Source organism: Pogoniulus pusillus, chromosome 16, assembly GCF_015220805.1.
Source record: "Pogoniulus pusillus isolate bPogPus1 chromosome 16, bPogPus1.pri, whole genome shotgun sequence".
Lineage (NCBI taxonomy): Eukaryota > Metazoa > Chordata > Aves > Piciformes > Lybiidae > Pogoniulus > Pogoniulus pusillus.
In genome coordinates this window covers 11,590,414-11,611,082 of record NC_087279.1, presented here as the reverse complement: position 1 = coordinate 11,611,082, position 20,669 = coordinate 11,590,414, and the positions used below count along the sequence as shown (strand labels likewise).

The 20,669-nt window shown below is 46.7% G+C and overlaps 1 protein-coding gene across 3 annotated transcripts in view; it reads left to right on the top strand.

Moving 5' to 3' along the window:
- The first annotated feature begins 184 nt into the window (after positions 1-184).
- HEMK1 (HemK methyltransferase family member 1) overlaps positions 185-20,669 on the top strand; it is a 30,933-nt gene continuing 10,448 nt past the window's right edge. The window contains exons 1-4 of one of the 3 annotated variants that reach the window (XM_064156497.1): positions 185-275; positions 2,166-2,604; positions 3,078-3,169; positions 6,557-6,650. In XM_064156497.1, the coding sequence (XP_064012567.1) occupies positions 2,350-2,604; positions 3,078-3,169; positions 6,557-6,650 (441 nt within the window). In that variant the 5' untranslated portion in view covers positions 185-275; positions 2,166-2,349. Of the gene's footprint in view, positions 276-637; positions 732-1,029; positions 1,218-2,165; positions 2,605-3,077; positions 3,170-6,556; positions 6,651-20,669 lie in introns of those variants that run through there. The other 2 variants (XM_064156498.1, XM_064156499.1) reach the window with 2 other exon arrangements.

The window sequence follows — 20,669 nt, the reverse complement described above, 5'->3', positions numbered from 1 at the left end:
CCGTGCGCACCGCCGCGCGGCCCCGCCCGCGGCCCCCCCGAGCCTCCGCCACTGGCTCGCGGCCGCAAGGCCCGGCTCGCGAGTGGCGCGCGCCCCTGTCACTCCTGCGCGCGCCGGGCGGGCGGCGGGAAGGTGGCGGCGCGGCGGTGGCGGTGGCGGCGCGGTCGGTGCCTTCACAGCCCTTCTCCGAGCCCCCAGCCCTAGGCCGCGCTACGGGAGGCGGCTGCCCGCTGCCGCGGCACCCCTCTAGCCCCACCGGTGGCGGTCGCCGTGAGGTGAGGCGTCTGTGTGGGCGCGCCGGTCCCGGCAGTGCTCTGTGGGGCTCTTCTCCTGTCAGCCGCCCGGGCACCGAGTTGAGGGGCGGGTAACCAGCTCCCTGGCTGGCATGTGGGGACCTGTGCCCTCTACCCCGGTACGGGTAGCGAGGCTGTCCGGGGCCTGTTCAGAGAAAGGTACCGAACAAGCCCTAGCTTCTGACAGAGAACAGGGCAGGGGCCCCCAGTGGGCTAGGCCATATTGGCCTGTAGTGAGAGGGGAACCGGAGGCTGAATAGAGCAGCGCAGAACTGCAGGGGGGAAAAAAGGCGTGTGCACCAGGATGTAGCATAGAGGCACTTCCCTTGGCGGGGACCTCACAGCAGTTGCTGGGTATAATTAGTAACAACAGTAGTGGCAGCATTGCTCCAACTGTATGCAGTTAAATTCTTATCTGCTTCCCCGGCAGCACTCATGGTTTGTGTTTATTCCTCTTTTGGCATTATACCTGAAACAGGGCCTTGTCATGGGGAGATGCTTGGGTAAAAACCGTAGCTGTCAGACTGCTAATGCATGACATAAAGGCACCTTTTTCTAGGAGCTGTTTATCTCTCTGCTGGGGATAAGGGAAGTGGTAAGAAGGGAGTCCTTGGGCTCTTAGTAAACCCAGGAGGTAAACCAATCATGAGATCTTTGCTGCAGGGTATTCCCCCTGCTTTTTCCTTGGAGCTTGGTTCCATTTCGTGAAGGAAGGCAGTGGAGGCCTGACTCTTCCCACAGTTTCACTGTACAGCAAGAGTAGCGCAGGCCCCACACTGCAGCCTGTGCGGGTGCCCCAGGGTTACCGCAAGGATTCAGTGCGGAGGCTGCCCAGCTGACCCAGCCTCCTGAGATTGCCCTGCAGCACCACTCCTAGGAGGCAGAGAGCCACACACCCTGGGTACTGCTAGCTCTTGGGAAGAGGTAGTTGTTTGTGTGGTGGTTTTCTGGAGGAACTGGAGAAGGGGAAGTCGTGGCCTCTCCCAGACAGCGATGAAAAGCAGCCGTCAATATGGGAATGGGTGCTCAGGGAAACCCACAATGGCTCCAGGGGTTGTGAGTCAGAAGGGAAGGAGGGTCTCATTTCTGATGGATCACAGCAGGAAATCGAAGTTGCTGTTCTGTTTGTCTCACACAGTTCCAAGTGTGATATGCAGCTGCTGTTTTCTAAAGTTTCATATTCTTTGTCTCCTGCACTCATCTTGTTTGTTTGTCTTCCCTCTCTGTCTGGCTCTGCCTGTTCTCTCCTGGAAGAGACTGATTCCCTCTGGCAGGGTTTGCCTTTTCTGGTCTTTGCATCTTCCAAGTGTTTCTATTCCCTCTAGTTTTGCCTTCTGAGCTTTTTTGCTTCCTTTGCTCATAACAGCTCAGCCCTAGTTCTGTGGCACCTTGTCCGCTCTGTGGGAGCGGTCACAGCATGGAAGACTCTTGACTCATGAAGTCAAATCTTCTGTGAACACACCTGCTTACCTAGGGCTTGTAGTTTATGAGCAGAGAGGAGTAAAGTAAATGATTTAGAAAAGACTGAAGTTCCTTCTTCAGGGAACCAGGGTGACCCACTCTTGGGCTGGAGCTGGAGGCTGGCATGTGGCTTTCTGGGACCAAGGACTGGCAGGAGTTTTGTGCCTGTGTGTAGACATGCTGGCTTCTCACCTGCCACAGGCATGGATTGGCCTTCTGGTAGCTCTGTAGAGAAATAGATTTCAATGGCAGAGCTGGTTAGCTGTCACCTGAGTCTTTTCTCATGGTAATGCTTTGTTACTCTTAGGGTTTGTGCCTGGGGTTGGGGCAAGCAGTCTGCATTCTGTCAGAGGGGAAACGTGTATTCTGCTAGCCTGAGGGATTCAGACTGCACTCTTACCTCTTTTCTAGACCATAAGAGCTGCAAAACAGTGTCATGTCTATGCTGCCCTGAGAAGAATCCACTGACTAGTCAGCTGGTGCTTAGCTGCAGTGGCTTGTGGTAGCACCGAGTGTCCTCTGAGTCTCAGCACTGACTAGATGATCTGATGGCAACAAAGAACACATTTGGAAACCACGAACTGATTTCACAACAATGAGATGCCTCACCCACCTACTGCTCAGGAGGTTGTTTGGTCTCTCACCTTGGTGCCTGCCAAGGGGATTGAGTCAAAGTCCTATCCTCGGTCTGAAGTGGTCACCTCTGAGGCAGAGCTACAATGAAAGACCTGGGTTTGTGACTGCCACTGATGTGGTCAAGTACTGGCAGAAGGTGTTTGAAACCAATGGGGTCCCTGAAGCACAAGAATCCAGTGAATATATTGTGGCATTTGTCCTGGGAGCAAAAACAGTTAAGTATCAGGAAAATAATAAGGTTTGTGTGTACCTCTGTCATTGCGGTTGAATTCTTTGCCTTTATCTTACTTAAAGGGAGCAGAACAATATTTACATCCTTAGATGGCAGAAAGGGCGAGCCATAGTTTATTATTGCCAGTAGAACACGCTCACAGCCTCTGCAATGCCTTCCTTTGCAGAGACTGAAATGTTAATCCATGACCTGTACATAGACCCTGTACCCTGACTTGCCTGATGGGGCATTTCCTAATTGTATCTGTTTTCCTGAGCCCTGAAAATTAGCAGAACGGTTGTACAGTCTTGGCTTTAAACATACAGGTAGGTTCTTCTTATAATTTATGCTTTCTAACAGTCTCGGGCATATGTGTTTGTCAGCATGCTGGGTTTCCTTGGGGAGTGCCCTTGGGAGGGTGCAGAGGACACCCAGGTGTCACAAACAGACAGATTTAAAAGTGACCTTGTCTTCAGTTTCAGAGCTTGAATTCCAAAAGCCTCTACACTCCGCTTACAGCAGTGCAGCAGGAACACATCCAGCAGCTGAGCTACAAGCGATTAGAAAGGTAGGAGCAGCCTCTTACATTTGTTTATTTGGAGGATTTTCCTTCAGCCTTGACACAGTCAGAAGAATGGGAGCAGAGACAAGGCAGAAGGCAGTTAGCAGTGGACATGTCAGGTAACAAACCTGTGTCGGTCTGACATGGCTGGTGTCTAGTGGCAAATCTCCTGTCTGGGAGCAAAGAGGGTTTGAGGTGTGTTGCAAAGGAGCAGGAAACTGTCAGTAGTGACTCCTGAGTTGGGCACATTTTCCCTGAGCCCTTCTGTGCTTAAAAAATTTAGCCTTGGCCCTTCTGTCCTGGTTCAGCATTCTCCTCAGCTGCCAGTCCTATGCTGGGCTGTGGTGTTGCTAGGCTTTACTTCAAGGTACTACCTGCAAAGGGCTTTCTCTAGGTGCTATAGCCCTGGGTGTCCATGGCTGCCATAGCCTTGGTCTCCATTTGTTTGCTCTGTGTGAGAGGTTCTTTTAGCAGAAAATGAAATGGGTTTGGTGTGAAGGAGCTAACTGGGGAGTGTGTGGATTAAAAATATTCAGGAACTTACATCATTTGGAAGGCTGGTTGATCCTTGGGAGTATGTTTGAAGACGACTTCCCCCTGCTTGCTTACATGAGTGTGCTATGATGGGGATCCTCATTTTGCTGTGTGGATTAGTCTTGCCCTGATTATGCAGAATAGGATAGGAGGTTTTCTCAGGGAGTCAGTGTGTTGACTGCCTGTAGAATCTGAGTGTCTTCCCTGAAATTTTCCTGCAGCTCTCAGTGTGTTACAAGCAGAAATACAAAATTCCCAGAGCTGCCTGCCTTGCAAGTCACTGTCTTAAGTGTTGCTGTACATGCAGAAGTGAGGTATGGTGCCTCACAGCTGCTGAAAACGTGGCCTTAGATTCATAGGACCATGGAATTGCAGAGACTGACATACATCTCTGGAAATCTAGCCCACCCTCTAGCTGAAAGCAGTTACAGCAAGTCATAATGAAGTTAGAGAATTGTGGTCAATGGGATGGAGTCCAGTTGGAGGCCTGTAACTAGTGAAGTCCCACAGGGTTCTGGGACCAGTTCTGTTCAATATATTTATCAATGACCTGGATGAGGGCACAGAGTGCACTCTCACCAAGTTTGCTGATGACACCAAACTGGGTGGAGCGGCTGCCACACCAGAAGGCTGTGCTGGCATTCAGCAGGACCTGGACAGGCTGGAGGGTTGAAATTTAATGAAATTCAACAAGGGCAAGTGTAGAGTTGTGCACCTGGGAAAGAACAACCTCAGGTGTCAGTACAGGTTGCAGGCTGAGCTGTTGGAAGGCAATGAAGGGGAAAAGGATCTGGGGGTCCTAGTTGATGGGAGGTTGATCATGAGCCAGCAATGTGCTCTTGTGGCCAGGAGGGCCAGTGCCATTCTGTTGTATATTAAAAGAGGTGTGGTTAGTAGGTTGAGAGAGGTTCTCCTGCCCCTCTGCCCTGGTGAGGCTGCATCTGGAGTACTGTGTCCATTTCTGGGCTCCCCAGTTCAAGAGGGACATAGAACTGCTTGAGGGATTCCAGCACAGAGCCACAAAGATGATTAAGGGAAGGAAACAGCTCTCTTACGAAGAGAGACTGGGGGAGCTGGGGCTCTTTAGCTTGGAGAAGAGGAGACTGAGAGGTGACCTCATCAATGTTTATAAGCATGTGAAGATGAGTGCCAGGAGGATGGAGCCAGGCTCTATTTGCTGATGCCTGTTGCCAGTACAAGGGGCAATGGGTGGAAGCTGAGGCATAGCAAGTTTTGTGTAAACATGAGGAGGATTTTTTTTCACTGTGAGGGTGACAGAACAGTGGAACAGGTTGCCTGGGGGGTTGTGAAGTCTCCCTCTCTGGAGATACTAAAAACCCACCTGGATGCATTCCTGTGTGATCTGCTCTAGGTGATTCTGCTCTGGCAGGGGGAGTGGACTGGATGAGCTTTCAAGATCTCTTCCAGCCCCTGACATTCTGTGATTCTGTGAAGTTGCTCAGAGCCTTGCTCAGTTTGATTTTTATTTTATCCAGGTGCAGATACTGCACAGCCTCTGTGAACATCCTGTTCCAGTGTTTGAACACTCTCACAGTAATAATAAAAAAATAGGGAGGTTGTTCTTAGGTCCAAATGGAGTTTTCTGTATGGCAGTTTGTGCCCTTGGCCTGTCTTTTCATTGGATACCACTGAAAAGAGTCAGGCTCCATCTTCACTGCATCTCACCAGATATGTATCGTTTTTGGGGAGATTTCCCTCTCTTGCCCTCACAGCTTTCCCTTCTCAAGGCTGAACTGTCCCACCTCTCAGTCTCCCTCCTTGTGTGTTCTAAGCTCCAATCGCTTAGTTGTCTTAATAGCCATTTGTTGGACTTACTGCAGTATGTCAGTGTATGTCCTATACTGGGAGCCCAGCTCTCCAGATGCTCCCTACCAGTGCTGAATGGAGGGAAAGGATTCCCTGCCTCTGCTTTCTAGCAGTGTTCTGCCTCATGCAGCCTTGGAGGCCTTTGGCTGCTTGCTGCTAATACAAGGGCACATTGCTGGCTCAAAGTCAACTTGCCCACCCACTCCCCAGGGCCTTTCCTGTAAGGCCACTGTCCATCTAGTTGGTTCCCTAGCCTGCACTGGTGCATGGGGTTACTCCTTCCTAGTTTATAGGACTTCACGTTGCTCTTTTCTGAATTTCAAGAGGTGCCTGTCAGCCCATTTCTCCAGCCTCCTGAGATCCCTCTGAGAATTAGCATACCCGTATGGTCTCTTAACCATTCCCTGCAATTTTCTGTCATCTGCAAGCATGTCAAGGATGCTCTCTGTCCCTTCATCCAGATCATTACTGAAGATGTTATGCTATATTGGCCCCTCTGTTGACCCCAGGGTTACTCCATGAGGGATCAGTCATCAGCTGGACTTTGTGCTGCTGAAAACAGTCCCCCGAGCCTGTCAGTTCAATCAGTTTTCGGTTCACCTCATTTAACTACTCCATACTTAGTGAGCTTCTACATAAGACTGCTAGGTGAGACAGTGTCAAAACTCTTACAGAGGTCCAGATAAACAGTATTGATTCCTCAGGACACTGAGCTAGTCATTGTGCCATGGATGGCTGTCAGGTTTATCAGGAGTGATTTCCCCTTTGTAAATCTGTGCTGACTACACTTAGTCACACTCTTGTACTTAGTATGCTTGAAAATGATCTCTGGGACAGTTTGCTCCACCACTTTCCTCAGTATCAAAGTGAGGCCGACTGGCCTGTAGTTCCCTGGGCCCAGTGATAACAAATGCTTCTGTGGGCATGGAGCTCTCCCAGCTCCCTCAGGGTTCACAGACGCATTGCACAGCACCTTCTGTGTGTTACGGAGTGTAGTGCTGAAGTGTTCACATTTGCTTTTGCCTGCCACAGGATGCCAGTACAGTATGTGATTGGTGAGTGGGACTTTCAGAACCTGACTCTGAAGATGAGACCCCCAGTATTTATTCCTCGTCCTGAGACAGAGGTATGGATGTGGGAAATGATGGATTGGGCTCGAGTCTGCAAATCATGTAACACAGTGCACCTACAACATTGCAATGAAGGTGCTCTGTATAGTGTGAGCTTGTAGTGACGAGGAGGTCATATCCCTGCTTTTAGAGCAGAGGGGGATTCCAAGCTTGTGATCTAGAATTGGTGTTAGTGAACTTTGCCTCTTGACTTAGGGCAAAAGATCTTGCAAGCTAATGTGTTGCTTAATTACCTGGAGATCTCTCTCTGTTGATGGAAGCACTTGGCTTTGTTTCCTTACTTTTGCTGCAGTAGTGACTCCGAGAAGTTCAAAACCTCTACTGCTTTATCCCAGTGGATTTAGTACTCCGAGTTGTCCAAGAGTTGTTAGCAAAATCCTGAAGTAGGAGAAAGTGGCTGCTGGAATATGGTAAGGGATTCCAGAGAGGTCATTTGTCCATGTGCAGACTAAACCACTGCAGGCTGACAGGAAATGGCACTTGCCACTTGTCTGATGGCTCCACAGTGGCTTCTGGACAAACACTGGAAACTGAAGGAACTGAAACTTATTCTAACCTGGGATGGAGTGAAATATGAATGTCAGTCATAAGAATGTTAAGGACAGCCATGTATGATCAAGATAAAAGTTATTTTTCCCAGTATTCCAGCTGCTAGCGAAAAGCTCAACAACTCCATGATGACACTTTCCCTGACAGCAGACTGGCTTTCAGCTCATGGACCAACCCAGAAAGGAAGTCTTTCTGTTTGCTAGTCTTCAGGAGATTTTAGGGTTTGGGATTTGTTAGTTGATTGCAGTTTGTTTCGGGTATTTTTTGGCATGTGCTATGGTTTTGGGTTTTTTTTTTTGTTGTAGCAGCCCATACTGTAAAAAGAATGGAAAGGCTCATTCAGGAGTCCCTTGCTGACACCATCAGAAAAGAGGCAAAGGACTGGATGGGCTTTGGAGATGGGAGGACCATCTTTGCTTTTGCTGGGGAAGGTGTGGTGTTGGGAATGTGTGAAGAGAGCAGCAGCTCACTAAAGAGAGAATATAGTCTGCAGAGCCCTTCATCTGAAACCTTTTAATCTGTGAAAGTTAAATGGCAAAGACAATGTGTGCTTCCATCGTGCCCTTTGGGGAAGAGGGTGCGACTGGAATCTGTGAGAGGGTTCTAGAAAACTGAGTGGGAATCAGCACAAGAAAAAAATCCACTTGGGCATCCTCTCATCAGCTTCTGGAAGAATATTCAGAACCAGAGTCTTGATTTGGTGTGTGGAGGGCATCAGCAGCACCTCATTGAGAGCCTGCTGGGCCCTAAATCGTAGTGATGACATTTGTGTCCAGAGAAGGTGCAAGCTCTCTCCATCTGGATTTGATCACTCTGTGGTGATTAAGTTGGAGATGGGGATCTAAGGAATGATGTTGCCAGTTGGAGCCCAACAATAGTTAGCTTTGTTGTTGTCAACAATATTTTTGGTCTGGTTAATTCAAGAGAGCATTTCCAGCCTCTGATTGCCCATTAATTCATGGATGCATTGTGAAACCAGGGAGAACTTGCTTCTTCTGCAAGTCAAAACATCTTCTCACAAGGCTTCCTCTGGTGCTGTTCTCTAATTCTCTCCATACAGTGCCAGGTTTCAAACAAAGGCCTATTGTGTGGAGTGGAAGCCACAGTGGCTAATGCCTGAGAATGTCGTGAATTGTGCCTACAAATGTGATTTTGGTAAAAGCATCTCTGCTGGCCCAAACTGAAATGCAGTGCTGTGTAGCATGCTGTGTTTGAAACCACTTAACATACTCTGGTGCAAAAATATAAACAGCATAACCCAAACCTTGGCTCTCTGGGAAAAATAATGTCTACTTACTAGGAAGGCACATTTTTTGCACACTTATTGTGGAAGGCCAGGAGTTGATGGTAATAGCCCAGGAATGGAGCTGTGTAGAAAGTAGCGAATTTTCTTGTGATCTGGCATGGGGGAGCTGGATAGGAAGAGCATGAGGACAAGATCCAGCTGTTTTGCAGCACCTGGCAGCAGCACATTAGGCACGTGCAGCTTCCTGGAATCCTATACTCTGTGTCACCAATTGCACAAAGTGAGCTGGTGTCTGGAGCCTGCCTTTCTGCTAGGAAGAGGAAAGATTGGTCACCTCTGACTGAGAGCTTTGTGGGATAGCTTTGAGCTGGAGTTTGCCTCTGTTTTGTTTCACCAGAGTATTTTTTCCAGACTTCACAACTGCAGTGGAAATAATCTCCTCTTGAACGTATTTGTTAGTTGTATCTGTTGCTCTCTTTGTGTTTAGGATCTGTCTGCAGCATTCTTAAAACCAGTAGTGCTTTACAACTAATACTTGTAAATGATCCTTGCTTTTTAGGAAGCAGTTCATGACCAGCATTGACATCCCAGGTTCAAGCTGCCTAGACACATAAGCCACACGTCTTGTCCTTGACTAAATAAATGTGACTCCCTAAACTGTGGATACACAAGCAGTTCCAAATTTGCTTCCTAGTCATAATTAAGTAGCTTCTGCAAAAGCACCTGCTTACTGATTTCAAGTATGAGAAGAGGAAGAACTATCTCTGTGATGCACATTTTATTCTATGGTTACAGAGCAAAGGTTATGGTTCTTGTGCCCAGATGTGTCGTAAGGCATGAAGGCCAATGCAGTGTGACACAAACCAACAACGTTGTTTCAGTCCTGGGGACACGGACACTTGTAAAGAGAACAGCTCAGCTCTCTGCTGAGTTTTGCCCTGTGTGAAACTTGCCCCTTGGTAATCTCTTCAGTTCTGTCTGGTAGCTGAGCCCTATCCCGTATGCTCCCACTGGGAATATCGATTCAGCACATGTGGCTTCATTCTTCTGTTCCATGGGAATCTGGGTGGGGAGGGAACATCAGCCAAAATTGGGAAAAGAGAAGGTCTCTTTTAAGCTCTGAGAGGGGCATAACAAAGCTGATTTCACTCAGTCATAGCTTCTTGGCTGCAGGGCTGGTGGATCTGTGAGCACAGATGTGCTGCACTGGAGGAGATCCTTGCTGAGCAGTCCTCAGCCTGCCCTTCCTTCAGTTACCTGTCCCTCTGTGAGCGAAGCCTCAGAGTCCTCGCCGCAAGCAAGTCCTTGCGGAGCCCGGTGTCCTGCTGGACACTGTGACCACCACAGCCAGGCTTCTGCACTGGGGAGGAGTTTGCGGCCAAAATGCAGGGCTGTGCCCAGTCCTGCGAGTTGTCTTTGCTGGGTGATTGTTACCCTAATGTCCAAGGGCCTCTGTCTCAACACTGCTCAGTCACTGTCTGAATGGAGAAGAAACTCCTTTTCCCAAAGCAAGGACTAGAACCCGGGAAGCAGCCGCGTGGATCAGAGGAAAAGCAGACCGAAGAGAAGGATTGCTCAGCAAACCGTGGACACAGGATTCCTTTTCCTGTTCAGGCAAAATGATTTGGTTTGGTCCAGGACCTCTCCGAGGTGGTTTGGACGTGGGACTCACCTGTTCCTTACCCCTAGAGGGCACTCCAGGCTTTGGCTGGCGGAGGTCCCGATGGCTCGGTTCTGCGTTAATTGCGATGAGATTTTGGGGGTTTCTGATCCTCTCCTGTCTCAGACGCTGTGTTTTAGAGCATATGAGGGCTTGTTTGTTCAGTGAATACAAAAAATGGTCTCCTTTTATCCCTCGCAGCGGCTACGTGGATAGAGTCAGGCTTTTGGACATTTGAGTTTTTATTTTTGCTGAAGGAATGCTGCTGGAGGAGAGCTCCAGTTCTGCTTGAGAGGATTGTCACAGTCTTGCCATCCCTTCAGACCCACAGGCCACCTATGGCATCTTGACCTGTTGTCATTTCAGCACAAGGTCAGACCCTACATTTTTTTTCCCCTTTTTTTCTGTCTGGTTTTGTTGTGGTGGCTTGCCATGGGAACAGTTCATTGTCCTGTGAGGGCGGACACTGCAGGGTGAGGATGTGTGGTTAGCCTAGGAGACAGGGCAAGAAATTACAACTCTGTGCTGTTCTGGATGTTTTTTCAGTAGTCATGCAGAAACAGCAACTACAATCTGCTGCAAGGGCAAGGCTAAAGGCTTAGTGAGTCAGACTGCTGGTCCATTTGGTTCAATCTGCTCTGTCTGATGGGGGCTTGCAGCAGATGAGTGGGACAAATTGCAGGGGAAAAGACAGGCATGGAAGGATCTCCCCTCCTTTTGACAGACAACAGTTAAGGACTGTTCTTAGTAAAAGCTGGATTTGGGGCCATACTTCTGTCTGGATCTGTCCTCCTTTAATTTGTTTAATCCTCTTTGGAGGCTGTCTGTGTCTAGCCCCCATGACATCATCTGAGAGTGAATCTTTCTAATTTTGTATTGTAAGTGGGAAAAGTGTTTTCTTTGCTTGCAGTGCTGCCTGCTCATTTAACAGGAAAGCCCTTTCTTATTACATGTAACACATTAACCATTCATGCTTTCTAAAGCATTTGTAATTTGTAATCCTGTTGCTGCCCAATCATGCTTTTTTTTTCCTCCTATGATTTTTAAGCTTTTCACTTGTTTCCTAGGCTAGATGTGCCTTTCCTGTGACAACATGCTGCATGCACTGGAACCATTGCTGTTCACTTGCATCTGTCAGCTGTGGGGCATTGCTTGTGCTGGGCTGCTCTGCAAGAGCTCTTCAGGCAGAGATTTGCTTAGAGAAACTGTTTGTGAAGTTTCACCTTCCTTCCAGCTAAACATAATCATTAACCTTTCATGAAAGTCAAGCACACAGAGAAGGAGGATTTTTGCTTCTTGACACAGGTATGCAAATACAGGGATTGCAAGGTGGAGCTTTCTCCAGCACTGTGACAAAGGCCTGTACACATTTTCTGTTTTAATCAGTGCTAAGAGGAAGCTTTTGATGCAAATTCCCCTTTCATTTCTCTTGTTTCATTGCCACAGATATTTACTTTTGGGGAAGATCAAAAGGTCACACTGCCTAGTGAGTACAACCATTGATCAGGAGTCAGGAGATTGGCTTTTATTCGTGATTCTGCCTCTGACCAGTTATCTTTTCAATGGGAGGCTGCTTCTCCTTTCTGTATCACTGGCTGCCCAATGTGGGAAGTGAAAAGGATAACAGTGCCTTATCTTGTACCTAACTTAAGTTCCTTTCCTGAAATTATATATACAGGTTCCTATAAAGTGCAGTGAACATAGATGCAACAGAGCATTATTTAATGGGTCAAAAATTAACTGCTCTCTGTCAATGCGTAGCTGTAAATAAACATGCCAAAGCTGGAGCCTTGCTGTTGTGGCCTCACATAGATCAGATTTAGCCAATATGATAGGCAATATTTTATCAATATAGTGGAGGAAAACTATTCTCTAAAAGTGGGCTATGGCACAGAGGCCGGGGAATGGGAATTGTGACGGGAGCCTGTTCTTGCTGTAGAGCAATGGGAATTGCCTTTTGAGCTTGGTACAAGTGTTTAATAGGGACATATAGGTAGAGACAAATCATGCAGCCTGTGCCTTACGGCTGAGGGACTTCTGCTGCCAGAGTAGCTTGGGTAAACATTTGGGGCTCTTACAGATGCTCTGGCCATTAGTGCCCATTTTCAGTGGGCTGCTCAAACAGGCTAATGTGATCTTTGTGGGTGTTAGCAGGCAATTGCCAAATAGAAGTAGCAGGATTAAATAATCTCTGTGTGACAGTAGTGGAATAATTGCAAAAATACTATGTTCAGTTATGTTACTGATAAGAAAGAAATGGAAAGGTGGGTTTAAAGGGGAACCAGTAGGTGGCTTAGCAGCTGGAAAAATCTGCCTTTTTGTGAAAGGCTGCTTAGCTCATCAGAGACAAGCTGAGGGGTTAATTACCTGGCACAGGCAGCAGAAATTTGATAACTGAAATCTCTGTAGTTTCATAGACAAGTGCGTATAACAAGCACTATAAGTGCAGGCCAGAAGTAAAGGTGCACATCTTTAATAGAAAGTGTAATTAGTTACTGAAACAGCCTAGCAGGAGTCTGTTGCTGGCCAAGTGAGAATAGGATGTTTTCCCAGGACAGATTTCTTATTGAAAAGGAAATGGATGAAGAAGCTGGATTGTTCCTGGCTAACTGGCCAAGATCAAGTTGTGGCAGTAGTTTCTCTTGGCTTCTTAGGCAACAAAAGAAGGCTGTGTTAGTACAGAGATTTGCTTCAAAGTTTGCTCATTTCCAAGACAGACTCAGAAATATAAAGCTGGCAACAGCTATTCTTTCTAAATCCCACACAAACCTGTTCCCCAGGTTGATTTTTACAAACTTACCCCCAGAGCTCCATGGTGTTAATGCTTTGGTTTTTTTTTACCATAAATAAACCTCTAAAAGATTTTAATAACAGCAGCAGTTGGAGTGGGACTAAAACTGGAGAAAAACTATAGGAGGACTGTAACAGGAGGGATTGAACTCAGGGGGTCCCCACATGAACAGGGAAAAAACAATCTATTTCCTACCCCCGTCTTCTTTCAGGCATCTTAGTAACTGGAATTTCTGAGGTAGGGATTAGTGAGCTGGACCAGATGCTGTGTCTGGCAGTCATCAGTACCAGTAGCTGCTTCTAAAGAGAGGTACTTAGACAGACCCTAGCTGGAAACCTGAGATGCCACCATTTTACACTGACTCTGATCCACTCTTCTTGCACCTCTTGGCCATGGCTGAGTTTGGATATGACAAACGTCGTAATTTCTCTCAGAGATTAACACATACAGGTTGAAAAGGTTGCTGACTTTTGGCAAAGTCATTTCTGAGTGCTTTCAGAGCCTTTCCTCCAACAAAGGAAGAGTGCTTGGCATGTGCTTAGACGCATCAGGGTCTGCTTCTGTTGTGTGACAGAGAAGCGAAGTCCCCTCCTCAGTGTGTGCCTTTACCTGTTTGTCTGCCATTGCTTCTGTTTAAAGCCACCTTTTCTTTCAGGAACCAGTTATTTCAGAACTTCTTTCTGGAGTCATAATGCTGTTTTGGTTTGTATCTGTATAGGTGAGTCCCGTGGACTTTGTGCAACATCTTTCTCGCCCAGGACAAAAGTGCTGTACTTGCCTGCACACTGAGCACTGGGCTGGCTTGGTGACTTGTTTTGGAAGGAGGATGCATGGCAGTGATCTTCTAGGACTATTGCCATGGGCTTAGGTTTGCAGCTTGGCTTCCCAGTGTTTGGTCATGTGCTGATTGGCAGCCAAATGGGCAAACAGGAGGGGAGGGGTGATTTGGTTAATATCAGATCAGGCTCTATAGAAAGTCCTGGATTCTGAGAACAGAAGTTTCTGGAAAGCATGCAAATAACTAAAACATTCCCAGGAAGTGTGCAAGAGCAGAGAGAAGGTTAACCAGGTTTTCCTGTGTCTCTTGCTTTCCTTGTCCTGTTTGCTAACGTCAAAAGTTAGAGCTTCTTGTCACTCTGGCCTGTCACCCTAAAACCTTGTCTTGCCTGCTTTCCCCTGAGCATGGAGGGCACAAAAGGAAAGGGTGCTTCTAGGGAGCACTGTATGAATTTGTGACCTCCATACTTGCCTTTCCCATTCCTCTTCTCATGTTTTTCTTAGCCTTGTACTTCTAATACAGTAACATGGGGTGGGTCATTCACTGTTGCTGGGCTGAAGCACTGATTGCCTCAACTCTGGACTTCCACACAGCTCCGTAGCCACCACAGAGCAGTCAGAATCTGCTGTTTCCTTCCGGCTGTCGTGGTGCTGAAAGCTGCCTGACCCTGTGCTGGCTGGAGCTGTGCAGCTGTGGAGCTTGTGGTTTGGGTGCTGGCAGACACTGTCCTTGCTCTGTCTTTGTGCAGCTGCAGTTCCAAGAAATACAGTGAACTAGAGACCTGGCCACAGGGAGGGGGAGGTAATACCAAGAACCTGTTAGAACATGAGTGTGTGCTGGGGGGCTGGGAAGCAGGAGTTGTGAGTGGGAGGATGAGGCAAGTGGCTCATGGAAAGCTGGAGGTGTTCACAAAGCTTTATATTTCACTCAGCAGAGGAGATGTGGTTGGGGGAAATCCAAGTAAATGACAGTGTGAACTTAGGGCAAATCTGGCAGTGAAGCAAGGCTTCCTGGAATCACAAGGTGAGAACGTGCTGTGAGTGGCTTGGCTAAGAGATGAAAGCTTGAGAACTTCCGAACGCTGGAAATTAAGTAGCATGGGAAGCAAATATTTGTGTCCTCTGTATATGGAACTGCAGGTAATGGATGTCTTCCAGTTCTTGCAAGCTCTTCCATTTGCTAGTCAGGACCCTTCTCCCTCTCAAGGGTGTCCTGCTTTTTCCCCTGTAGGTTTTACAGTTCACTTGGCAAAGATGCAGAGGGTCTGGATGCATTCTCCCCAGTCCATTTTGTGCTAAGCAACAGAAAGTAGGTCCCTGAAAACCCCTCATGTGATACCTGCATCACTTCCAGTCCAGTGCAGTGTAAAATGCCTTACCTGGCTTACTTCCATCATGAATGCAGAGGCTCTGGAGGTGGCAGATGCTCTTGACATCCTTGTGAATATGTCTGGGTTTTGCCCAAAAGTATTTTTAAAATGGCAGTTAGGGGGAAGTTTATTGATTGTTGCTGTGCAGGAGGGATTTGCAACATGCAGAGAGACTGGGATTTATTCACACCAGTAGTGGCACAGCTGTGAGCTGGCCCTGCTTCTGTCTGTTGAATGAAATGCACAGTATCCCCCTGCAGGCAGCTCTTGAGTTATGTGGGCTACCCAAGCCATGCCCAGGCCCCAGTCTCCCTTTCACCTTTGTGCCATTGCTAGTAATAGCCGATTGGAGGTTCTCTCTGGTTCTGTCTGCCATTCAGTTCTCCTACTCCTTCCAAAAGTGGCTTTTGCTGGTAAGAAGAAACTTCTTGCACAGACTAAGGGAGAAAATGTCTTCAAAATGTTCCACTTCCTGCCTCTGACACAAAAATAGCTTACTCTTATACCCATGTATGTGTGCACCAGACTACAAGATGAAAGTGGTTTTGCCAGTACCTGTAGCACTGGTTAGTAAGAGCTCAGTGTGGACTGTGCCATTCCTGACAATAGTGACACATACTGTAAGCAGCAATTTTAATTCTAGTAACTCCACACTTGAGCATTCATCCTATATCCAGTGTTAGCAGGCTATGGGAAATGTGGGGTTGGGTCATGTTTCTAAGATGCCCCTTGGGGTTATGATTCTGCTTGCACCTTAATGGGGTTTTATATTTAGAGGGTTTGTCTACAACAGTAGAAACAAACAGATGATTCAAAAGCAGTCAGACACTGTTTAGCTGGTGTGGGCATCTAGTTTTGATCCTTGTGCCTTCTGCTTTTCTGCAAGTCAGTTGCCATCACACAACTGTATCCCTGCCTGTTTCCAGCTTGGCTCTGGGGGATCTGCTTCCATGCTCTAAAGTGGTGTCTTTGGAAAGACATGAATGAGGCTTCTGGAGCATTGTGTTTGATGCTCTTCTGTGACTTTGGGCTGGTGACTCTGTTACAATTGCTTATCTGCAAAGTAGGAGTTGTTTGAGGATAAGGACATGAAAGGTAGCGTGTTGGAGGGACAAGGCCACTGAGCAAGCCAACTCATTTTCCTTTTTTTAGAGACAATAAAGACACCTGGATTGTCAAGTCTTTGTTTCATCTAAAATAGTTTTTCAATAGCCCTTTTTAGTTGTGGGGTTGTTTGGTTGGTTTGTAGTGAAGGATGTTTCTCTCTCTGATGTATTGAATCCTCTAAGTGTTGTGAGTGACAGTAAACCCCCTGGAACTGTTTGCCATTTCAGCTGGGAGTGCCAGGATGTGGAGGACTTACCTAGCACATTCCAAAGTTAATTACCCAGGCTGCCAAAGTGTTTTCTCTTATTTCCCAGTGGAACTTTTTATAATTCCATCTCTCAGCCTTTAGAGCTGGTGATCAAACTGACAGTGAAGATGGCTTTTAGTAATGATGGCATTGTATTAGCAGATGTTTATGCTCTGAACATGTTCAGCCTGAGAAGATGTGGCATATCCCACACATAAGGACCAGAGGGTTTGGCCATCTGCTGTTGTCCCAGTTTCGCTGTGCTTGGGACTGACATCTCTTTTTAACACCTTTCACCTCTCTGTTGCTCTTCCCCAGCTGTGGTTCTCATCAGATTCCTTCATAGAGGTGGGGAATGTGTCTTGTAGGCCGTTTCATAGTCTTTATGTGAACACTGTAACGTGTGGCCGGAGACACCTCATCTCACGGTGAGATTTGAAAGGGGTTCTGCAAAGTGATCTATCAGTTTCCAGCAGTGACATCTTGGAGATGGTGGTGTGCTCAGAGAAGCTAAAAGATGAAAAGTACTAAGAACACTCTTAAGAATACTGTTTCAAAGCAATTTTGGGTAACTTAATTTGTGAGTTCTGAAAAGGGAACTTAGTGGCAGTGACTGTGTCGTGGGTGCTGGGCTTTCATGGTTCTTCTGCAGATGTTGGGGAAACGTGGTATTCATGTGAAAGCTATGAAGGAAAGGACTTCCAGTACCTGAAGGGAGCCTACAAGAAGGCTGGGAAGGAACTGTTTACAGTGGCCTGGAGTGATAGGATGAGGAGCAGTGGTTTGAAATGTGAGAGGAGTAGAATTAGGTTAGATGTTAGGAGGAAGCTCTTTGCCATGAAGGTAGTGGAACACTGGAACAGTTTGCCCAGAGAGGTAGTTGAGGCCCCATCCTTGGACAAATTCAAGGTCAGACTTGATGAGGCTCTGGTCAGCTTGATCTAATGGAGGATGTCCCAGCTCACTGCAGGGGGATGGGACTTGAATGACTTTTGGAGGTTGCTGCCAACCTAACGCATTCTTTGATTCAATGACCATGGTGTCACAGACAGTTAATGCAGAGTTACAAAATCTCTTACTTCACTGCATTCTGTTTTGTCTTGATTTCTTGCCTTTGATACATAATTACAAATTGAATTCAGCACCAAATAATCCTGTGGTTTCTTTTCCTAGTATGCCAGTTAGAATACACCTTCTGTTTTGCTTGCCAATCAAAGTTATTTCACAAATTAATTTATATTTGTAATTATTGAACTTTTTGCTTGTTGTGAGATATCAGTGTCTGGAAAAGAATGTAGTTTGTTTAGGTTGTCATGTTTGTAATACCTTTTAATTTTGAACTCTTGTGATAACCATGCGTGTTTTGAGAAAACTAGCCTTTGCCACAGTAAAGAGTATATGAAACAAGCAAGACAGTAAGGCAAGGGAGGCAGGAGAGAGGATGCAAAGCTTAAGTAATGCCAGCATCCCTTTTTAATATACATGTGGTAAACCCAGAAATCGGTCATATTTAAGTAGGAGCTTTGGCAAGCACTCTAAAAATACTTTCCCTGTGGAATATGTAAATCAGAACCATTGAAAACTCCAAGCTTGGAATTACTAACAATAAACCTTAAAGAAGTTAATAAATGCTGGCAGTAGTTCTACTACGTGAAATTTACATTTGGACATTTGTAATCAGTAACTTGAGCTACCCTGTGATTAGTCCTGGAGACAGATGGTTCTTCTGAGTGACTGCAGAGATTTCCTGGAAATATTTGTGAGTGACCAGAAATGGCTGGTATTTAAAAGAGTGATTTAATAGCCCAGCAGAAGTTTTTGGGTGGCTCTTCATCTGTGGTCTTAGAATCTTCAGCACCTGCTTCCCCACACCAGCTGCAGTTTCAATCTCTGGCTGTCTCCCTTGCAGAAGTGTGTTCAAAACAATTCCTCTGAAGCTGTTAGGTGAAAGGCAAAAGTCATTTGCACACAAAAGTGGGTAGATAAGGTGGCTGGTTTTCCCTGTTGCTAGCTGAGCAGTACAGGTAGTCCATTAATGGTTTTCCACAGTCCTCTTGGGACCCTATAAAAATATTTTCCCCCATAATTTCCTAGCAAAGGAATGCCAGGGCAGCAACAAGGAATGTGTGATGTTTGGAGGCTGTTGGCAGAGTGCAGTGGCAATAATGACATGGTAATCAGGGTAGGGCACTGCAGTGTGGCTCCTTGTACCTGGAGGAGGCTAGCTTAGGCATCAGTCACCAAACTTTTCGGTGAAGGCCTCTCCAGCCTGTGGGCTGCTAATTTCTCTGTCATGGCCTTTTGGGTATGAGCACAACAGAGCTTATTGCTGAGAAGCACTGAAAGCGGTGAAAGACAGAGGGATAGTCTGGAGAAGCAGGAATGCTCTTGTTGAGTATCTGATGAGCAAGGGCACAGGCATCTCTTGCTCTTCCTAGCTCAACAACTGGAGAAGATTTGAGAGAAAACAATGAAAACAGTTGAAAGTGCTTGTTGTTAAAAAGCCCCTGAGGGCTCCAACGCCTGTGGCTGTTAAAAGGAGCTTGAAGAAAGTAGAGGAGCCAGTGGCTCCCACAAGACTATTGTTGGAAGAGCCAGGCTGCTGGAGAAGCGGCAAAGCCTAGAGTTGAAAACGGCAAAGGCTTAGAAAAGCTGATCTGAAGAAGTAATAATGTTACTGTAAGAAATACGGAGTGTTTACAGATTCAAATAATCCAAATCTTTCCTTTTTACTTATGCTTTTGGAGTCCTTCAGCAGGAGGACTCAAGGCTCTATTAAAATGGAGTGGTTTGAAGCTGCCTGGCTTTGCAAGGCCCCGACAATGCTGTGATGTGCCTGCTTTTCCATCCATGTGAAGCAGTGCAGGGCTCTCTTCTGATCTGCAGGCACTTGCTATTGGCTTGCATGCAGGTCTACAGCACGTTAACATGTTTCACACAGCTCTTGTCTTGTGGGAAACCTCAGAAAACACTCAGAGAACAGCTAATGTCCCACGCTTTGCTGCTTTGGAGGTTTTGGTGAAGTTCATCTACCTTAACACTTTGGGTTTATACCTATTTGCATCCTCTCTCCCTACTTCCTTCAGGCCAGGCCAATTTGTATCTGCAGCTTGGCACAAGGCATCTATTGCTCTGCACCCCAGGTAGGGTGATGCATCCAAGGAAAGGCTTACCCCTCATGTACAAGCCTGCCCAGTGTAGGCTCCTGAAAGACCATTGCTTTGGTAGGGAGAAGCTGACCTGCTTTCCAGGGCGTGTTGCTGTTAAATTTTCCTGCTTGTGCCAAGAATATGCAAGATTCCATATAAAATGGAAGGTCAGTGATTTTCCTGTTAATACCTTTTGCTGGCAAAACCAAGCCAGTTCTTCTTTGTAAATGTTTGTCCTTCTGGATTTACAGGAGAGGTGCAAGGGAAGACCTCTCAGGGGGAATAACCTAGCCTTGTGAGAGCATCTTGGGCAGTAGGGTCTTGTTTCTGTTCTGGTGTGCCATGAAAGCACAAGGATTGCAGTGAGCAGGCACCTGCTGAAGCTGCTGATGCACTGAAGATGGTGGCAAGGTTTCTGTCTTGCCGTTTTCTCTGGCAAGGGAAGTTAACTTCATGCTGCAGACTGAGGCAGGTACATGTGTTCTTTCTCATGTAGCTGCTCACTCATTTTCATGAACCGTAGAACTGCCTTTGAGACTTCTGCCTCTATGGGGGATTTTATGTGAACTTGTGAGGAAATTAATGGGAGGAAGGAGTCATCAATGGTATATAGGTCCAGGAGCATGGATGAAAGTCTTTACCATGGATGAAAATCTTTTCCCTGTAACTTTATATCAACAAAATGTAGTAGGAGTCCACAATCTGAAATCCATGAGCAGGGCACTGCTCATTTGAATCATTTAGTAATTCATTGCCTTTGGTTTTCGTCTGCAGGTTAGATTATTGGTTTAGATGGTATTAGGAGCTGTACCTCTGCCTCCAGCTTGCAGACCACGCTGTGACGGTGTAGAATCTTCGATTTTGAAGCTTACAAATTCTGAAAGCTGGAATTTTGGAGCAAATAAGATGATGTTGCAGGAGATAATGTGCTCCAGATGTTTGGATATTATTTTTCCCAACAGTGCTAGAAGATTGTGTCCTGAGGATTTGGTTACTAATCAAAGCATCCTGTGGGGAAGATGGAGTTGAAGTGACTTCTGGCATGTCAGTTCTATTGTTGACATCTGTGTTTTGAAAATTAGCAACAAAAATACATTTCATTGGGCTAAAGAGTCAAGA